Genomic DNA, 7,852 nt, shown 5'->3' with positions numbered 1-7,852 from the left:
ACCGCCTGTGGGGGTGGGTATCCGATTCTCGGAATCAAATAGCCATCGCTCGAATGCCCGTGGGGGTGGCTATCCAATTCTCGGAATCGAATAGCCATCGCCCGATTGCCCATGGGGGTGGCTATCCGATTATCGGAATACCTGATTCTGAGAATCAGATAGCCACCGCCCAGATTGGATAGCCACCGCCCAGCCACTCATGGGCGTGGTCGGGTAGTGACTATCCGATTCCGAGAATCGGATAGCCACCCCCATGGGCAGTCGGGCGGTGGTTATTCGATTCCGATTACAGGAACATGCGTTCAGTATTTGTAATATGTGATTTTCGCATTAATTTTTAAGTTAATCACTATTTTTTGAAAAAAAAGTGATTATTATTATTTTTTGACATAAAATTCATAAAAAACTATTATTTAACTATTTTTAGTTAAAATTTTCGTAAAAAAATTGTGATTTTGACATGTCAATTCTAGCAAAAAATTATCAAAACGTGTAGCTTTTTAGTTATATTTATGTTAAAAATGGTTATTTTTATGTCCATTGTTAAAAATATTGTTTTTTAGAAACAATTTTTTTCCTCTGGAAAAATCCATAAATATTTCATTAATAAGCAGATAATTACATGAGTCTGTTTTTACAAAATATTGACAGTTTGTGCTGTTAATTTGCATTACCACTCAGGGTAAGCTGTCTGAGTTATTACAGTAGCCTGTTTGTCACATATCTAGCCAAAAATATTATCAAAAATTACAGTATGTATCTATATATATGCTGCTGTCATGTATATACGGTTCCTTTTATGCTGTTAGCTGACCCGAGGTTGGGTATCCCGGGTCTATATACGGTCGGTGGAAAAAACTTTGTTCCTGCTGGTCTTTGATCTCTGTAATCTCCCAAATGCCCTTGTCCATCAGCGCTGCCTCCTTGGATAATTTGTCGGCACCTTTGTTATGTTCCCTGTAGATGTGAGAGACAATAATATTGTTAAATGCTGATTTGAGTGCAAGAGCTTCATGTAAGATTATGCTAAGAGAGTGTATGTGACATGTAGCTGTGCCGTTTATCCAATTAATGATGATCTGAGAATCCCCATATATGTTGATGTTAGTGCAGTGGTGTCTCAGTGCAAAGTGAAGTAAGTGGCGAAGAGTGATGAGTTCTGCAAAGTTATTGGTACCGGCACCCAGACCGGCCTTGATTCTGAATTGATGATGCTCTGATATATTTAGGATGATGCCTCCTCCACGGCTTTGCAAGTTAGCAGCTCCATCGAAGTATGCCCAAGGTATACTTTGATCGATGGGAGGGGGAGGAGCAGGTTGTCGAGATGATGGAGGAGGCGGGTCGGGAAGTTCCTTCAGGGCAGATATAATCCCGGCCTCCATCAATGGCCAATGAATCGGCTTGTTTTCAAATATCGCTCTGTTTCTAGATTTCCAGATGGACCAGTTAACAATGATGGGGAGATTGATGTTTTTCGAGCCTTTATTTTTCTTTTCCCATACTGTCCAAGCATTGATGAGGTCTGTTCCGACCCAATCTCCATTGTAATTTATGAAGGGCTTGAGGTTTTGCCAAAGGTTTAGTGTCGCTCGGCATCTCAGGAATATGCGATCTGTTGATTCCGAATCTTCCTTGCAAAGGACGCACCGAGTAGGGCCATGTTGTGCCCTTTTCATGAGATGTTCTCCGGTGGGGATTTTATTCCGCAGTATGCACCAATTGAAAAGCTTAGATCGGGGAGATGCAGCCTGCTTCCAGATACTCTGCCACCAACTAGGATTGTCCTCAGGTTTTTTGTGTGCGATGAGCTGTATGTAACCTTCCTTGGGAGTGTATATACCGTGATCTGTCTGGTTCCATACAAGTTCATCCGGACCCTCTATTATTCGAATGTGTGATTCGATCAAGGCTGCTCTGTAATCTTCCCAGGCTGCATGCCATCTTCTAGGGAGGTTTAGTTGGTGTGCGGATTTCCATGCTTGATGGAAGATGTCCGAATGGTCATGGTCCGCAATCTGTGATATAACCTTGATATTTTGAGCTGTGAGGTGTTCCACCAGATCATGTGGCAGTATATGCCTTCCACCGCTTCCCGTCCAAGGGTCCAGTCCAATCCTTGCGTTGTTCCCTTCTCTGATACGCCAAACCAGGTTATCTCTGATGAGAGGCAGCGAGTGTAATAGGGCCTTCCAGATAGATGATATGCCAGTTTTATTCCACTCTGGGAGCCTAACCCAGTCGATGATGCTGAGGGGCCAGATGTATTTATGGAAAGTGATTCTGGTCCATAAACTATGGGTCGTCAGAAGAGCCCAACCCATTTTTCCTGCTAAAGCTTTTGCAAAGATAGGGAGCTCCTTCAACCCCCATCCTCCCCATTTCTTTGGTAAGGCAATCTTGTTCCAGCCTATCCAGGCAAATATACGCTTGTCTTGGTTGCCAGCCCATAAATATCTATTGCATAGTTGCTGTAGTTTTGCCAGAATATTCCGCGGTATCCAGGCCAGTGCCATCCAGAATACCGGAGTAGCTTCAAGTACGGATTTTATCAGGGTTAATCTCCCAGCCCTGGATAGATATCTGTGGCTCCAGCATGTTAGCCTTTTTTCTATCTTTGTTACTAGCCATACCCAATCAGCAATCTTTTGACATGTCGGCTTTAACCAATATCCCAGATATTTAAGGCCTCTGTCCAAAGGCTGGGAGGTAAAAGGAAAAGCCTGTCTAGCCACGTGGGATTCGTTGGCTGAGGTTCCAACCATGGTGATAGTGGACTTCGATCTGTTCACTTCCATACCCGTAGCTTTTGAGAAGAGACTTAGGATACGAGTGAAGGAAGATGTGTCCTGTATGCTGCCATCCAATAGAATTAAGACATCATCTACAAATAGTAGATGTGTGAGGAAACATTCATCCGTGATTTTGAGGCCTCTGATAGTCCCCTCCCTTTTAGCAGTGATGATGAGCCAGCTTAGAGCCTCTATGACCAGTAGGAAGAGTAGAGGCGAGAGAGGACATCCCTGTCGCAGGCCTCTTTCAGAGTGAAAGAAATGTGAGGCTGATCCATTGATCAAGATACTGAAGGTGGGTGAGGTGATGCAAGCCATGATCCAATTGATTAGGGCATGTGGGAAGCCAGTATGAATAAGGATCATTTTGATATATAGCCAGTTGACACGGTCAAATGCCTTGGATAGGTCTATCTTCAGTAGAATACAATTGAGGTGTTTTGTCCAAATGGAGTGTGTTATCACTGAAAAGATTTCAAAGGAAAAGGGTAAGGTAAGGGAGAATTGGTCTTGGTTATTGTCATACTCCTTTCATGCATAAGAAGCACTTGGCAAACTCAGGGTCAACATACATCAGAGTTCTTTGAAGGCTCAAGCAAGGCATGTAAGGTAATCCTAAATTTTGATATAGATTACATTTTGAAAGTTTTCCTTGAAGAATGGTGTTTATTATATTCAGTTTTGAACAAGCTTCATGACATGTGGAGAAAGCCATTTCAAGAAAAAGAAAGACTCAAAAAGGTTAAATTTTGGTCTTAAAGCTGTGTTTTGAAATTACGCAGCAGTTTCGTAGCGTGCTACGAAACTGCTGTAAGTGATGCCTAATGCACAACAGTTTTGTAGCGCGTTACGAAACTGCTGTAGCTGCATATTGTGATTTGATGGATCATTTTTGTAAGACAAAAGGATATCTTTTTGAGGATGGGCAGCTGAAAGGGATTACTTACAAGGTATAAACATCAAGCAAAGGCAAAACAAGGACAGGAAGGACATTCATGAACTCTAAACTCTACGTTATGAAAATGGTCATTATCTCATAGTTAGAATTGATTCATAATGCTCCAGGTGCCATTAAAGAATTTTTGTCTTAGCACAAGTATTTGAGCAGGGTATATGGTTGATCTGATGCATTTCATGTGGTTAAAGAGACAGCATGGTCAGCAGAAGGATTCGAAGATGAACATAAGAATGAAACTCTAAAAAGGAGGAGTTTTGTTTCCCTGTTTTTACTAGTCAACTTCCAGAAGAGTTTCTGAGCAATTGAAAACTCCTCTCTGAAAAGTGAAAGAGGTTTTCATTCCTAAGATACTAAAGTGAAAAAATGTCTTCCACTTTCTTCAAATTCATTATGAGCTGGGAGAAAAGGGTGACCAAAGTTGCGCTACGAAACTGCTGTAGGTGCAGTTTTTCAAAGAATCAAAATTTCCTGTTTTACATGTCTTCTTCAAGGATCGATTCTGGGCAGCTGGAGTAGTGTTTCAAAAAAAAAAAAGAGGTTTGTGTTCAGCATGTATTTTTTCACAAAAACCTCCTTCAGTTTTTCCAAATACATTTTTTACGAGAAGTTATGACCTCTGTCCCAAGACCTATTTTTTAGCCAGAACAGAGCAAGGGACAGTTTCCTGTTTGACATGTGTTTTTCAAGGACAAATTCTGAACAGATGGAGGAATGTTTTAAAAAACCAGGAGAGGTTTTTGTTCTAGACAACAAGGGCTACAAAAACCTCCTTCATTTTCGTAACATGTGTCATGGATGAGGAGATAAAGGCTCTGTCCCACGTGCCATTTTCAGGGATTCTAAACCTAAAAACAAGGAAACATGTTCCCTAATTTCTAGGGTTTGTCTTCAGCAGTCAGATGACCACGTGGGAGGCTTCATCAAGTTCGACTTCATGGAGTGTTAGGTGTCAAAGAATGCTTTAAATTTTTAGATAAGGTTGTTGTAATCATAATAAGGAGTTACACTCCTAGTTGTATTAGGTCACTAGCACTCCTAGTTAACAGCTAGTTCTAATTAATGGTTTGTTTTATGGTTAGAATAGGTGTCACTGATAGAAAATTCGAATTCTCTTGATGAGGGATGATGGAATACTAATTGTAAATGCTTTATATAGAGCAAGAGGTCGAATTAGCAAAGGGTTGGAGACTTTTTGGCTCAGCTGCTGCTCTATGTGCAGACTGTGTATATTTTTGACCTAATGCAGATTTCTACTTAAGTAACTCAAGATTCATGAAGAGTTATTGTATGTTCTTGTTATGATGGCATCTTTCAATACTTACATTGCATTAGTGTTTACTTATGATACTCAGAATTCATCACTGATGCTCTGACTTCTTTCATAGATAAACTTACTATGTTTCACTGTTTTGTATTGTCATTTCTACACTTGAACTCTATAATGCCTTGACTTCCATGCTAGGTAGAATGCTTTGGCTTCACTACTCAGGATTCATGAAGGATTTCTTATATTCAGAATGTGTGTTGTCCTTTCCTTAGTTTTGTTTACAGTTGCATAGGTGTACAATCACTCAGAATTCACTGATTGTGCTCTGACTTCCTGTGTGCACTTATGAGCTGTGGTTCCATATGTGTGTTGTGTTCTGAATATTCAAATGCTGAATGCCCTGACTTCATGTTAAGCTGATCTTGTTGTGGTACTGAAACATACTTTGACTCCATAGCCCAATGGTAGCTAGCCTTCATCTTTCAACCTATAAACATATACAATTACAAACCATAGAGTTAGCCATCTATTCATATCTTTAATCTAAATCATTAACCCTTTGAGAGAGCCCTCTCAGGCTAAGGAGGCTAAGCCTCAGCCTAAAGTAGGTCTGAAATAGTTACTTGAAGTCTTCCTGGTTTGCAGCCTTCCAGGGCCTGATTTTGAGATAACAGAGTGTATCGCTTCTTGGGCTGAACCAATGGCTTCATGGATCTGCCTGTTTTCCAGGAATGCAAATTGTTGTGGGGAGATATGTCTGGATAGGATAGGCTTGATCCTATTGGCAATGATCTTAGAGATGATCTTATAGAGAACATTGCAGAGGGATATGGGACGGAAGTCATCAAAAGAGGATGGGGTGTCAGTTTTAGGGATGAGGGCAATGAATGTGGAATTAATAGCATTGTAGAGACTACCCGAGATCCTGCTTTCCTCCACCACCTTTAGTATATCTCCTCCCAGGAGATCAAAGAAGGCAGTGTAGAACTCTATAGTCCAGCCATCCGGTCCTGGGCTCTTTTCCTTCTGGAACCATTTGAGAGTACTTTCCAATTCTGCCATGGTGACGGGTGCTTCAAGATCTGCAGAGTCCTCCTCATTAACGAATCTAGGGAGATGTGAGGCCACATTGATGATTTCCGCCAGATTTGTACCTGCAGGACTCTTGTATAAACCTCTGAAGTGTGTAGTACCCAGATTTGAGAGCTTGTTGAAGGAATCTGCCAATCCCCCATCAGGAAGGGGAAGGTTCCATATGGTATTTGCCACTTTCCTTCCTTTGGCAAAGTTGTGGAAGAATCTAGTGTTCTCATCTCCGGCTTTAAGCCAAGTTGCTTTGCTACGGAGTCTGATAGCTTCCTCCCTACCCTTTAGAATATTATTCTTCTGATTTTCCAGATCCACCAGACGAGCCTTGTCTTCCTGTGTTATGAACCCCAGATTTCGCTCGTCCAGAAGAGCATTCAATTCATCTTCCACTTTATTAAGCTGTTCATCTTCTCTGGTCTTTTTCTCTTTTGCCCAGTTGATCACTATATGCTTGAGCTCAGTGAGGTTTTTAACGAATCCCCTTGCCATCGAGGATTCTCGATCAATGGGATGTGCTCTCCAAAATTCAGTGATCAGATTTGAGAAGCTCGGGTCCTGGAGCCATAAGTGATTGAACTTAAAAGGAGCTTTTGGTTTTTGATGCGGTCCCAGGATTTCCATAACGATAGGGGAATGGTCAGAGATACCCCCATTGCTTACCCACTGTTTATATGAGTGTAACCGATGTATCAGAGGGCCCTTCAGCAAGAATCTATCCAGCCTCCGTGCCAGTGCAGCTGATCCTACCCTTCTATTTCTCCAAGTTGGAAGGGGCTTCTGCATAGGGATATCAATGAAGTCATGCTGTTCCAATGTTCGCCTCATGAAGTCAGTGATGGGGTCAACTTGGGCCGATGAACCCCATGACTCACTGAATCCCAGGGAGAAGTTCAGGTCTCCTCCTATGATGATATGATCGAGAGTCATTAGGTTACAGCTGAGAAGATGTCTCCAGAAATTTTCCCTCTGTTGGCAGGGTCCATATATGTTGACAATACAGAGGGAGAGACCAAGGTCGATAGAGAAAATGTCTACTCCCAGGTAACCATGACCCCCCCAAGAGGAGTCCAATCTGATAGATTTGGGGTTATATCCTAACGCCAGTCCACCCGATCTACCCATGGCATCAGTAGCTAGAAAGCTCCATCTGGCCCCCATTGTGGAGAGGGATCGAGTAGTAGACTCTGCAGATCCAAGGGTTTCTTGGAGGAGTATGATATCAGGCAATTCGACCTCAAAAAGTCGTTTGAGGGCTAGCTTTTTTGGGGGGCTAGCCAGGCCCCTGCAGTTGAAGGAGAGGCACTTCATGGGGGGCCATTCTTTGGGGGCTTTGATGCTCTAAGAACCCCATCAATAGTGGCTTGGCGCCCAGCTGCCACTTCCGTGCCAGCATGCCTAATGGCTTTGTTAAGATACGATTTGCGGCCCCGGGATGAAAGGAATCCAGGGCCCAGAGGGACAATACCCAACCCGGATTGGGATTCAGAAACATCCAGATGTGTGGAACGGGATCAGAGAGAGTATGAATGGGATGGGGTCGAGCGAGATGATGAAGGCGAGGGGGGCGGAGATGAATGGGGCAATGAGGGCGGAGCAGTGGATGACAATGGAGGGGGAGGGGGAATAATGCACTGTGCCATGGAGCATGCAATAGAATTTATATGTGCATAAGAGATATCAGATGAATCAGAGAGAGATACCCGACACTTGCGTGGCCGCTGCTGCTGCCCGAGCCCTAGTCAGCGG

General features: G+C 42.8%; 1 protein-coding gene across 1 annotated transcript; it reads right to left on the bottom strand.

Annotated features, from left to right (window-relative positions):
• Window positions 1-797: 797 nt before the first annotated feature.
• Window positions 798-7,033, bottom strand: LOC149203839 (uncharacterized). Its single transcript, XM_089402002.1, has 2 exons — window positions 5,736-7,033; window positions 798-2,856 (listed from the first exon to the last, which is right to left on the bottom strand). The coding sequence occupies exons 1-2, from the start codon at window positions 7,031-7,033 to the stop codon at window positions 798-800; spliced, it is 3,357 nt and encodes a 1,118-aa protein (XP_089258128.1).
• Between the last annotated feature and the right edge of the window lie 819 nt (window positions 7,034-7,852).

Source organism: Pinus tabuliformis, chromosome 2_1, assembly GCF_031772625.1.
Source record: "Pinus tabuliformis cultivar Carrire ecotype Pingquan chromosome 2_1, CPIR1, whole genome shotgun sequence".
NCBI lineage: Eukaryota > Viridiplantae > Streptophyta > Pinopsida > Pinales > Pinaceae > Pinus > Pinus tabuliformis.
Note: the sequence above shows the minus strand (reverse complement) of the source record. Positions and strands in the feature narration are given on the sequence as shown.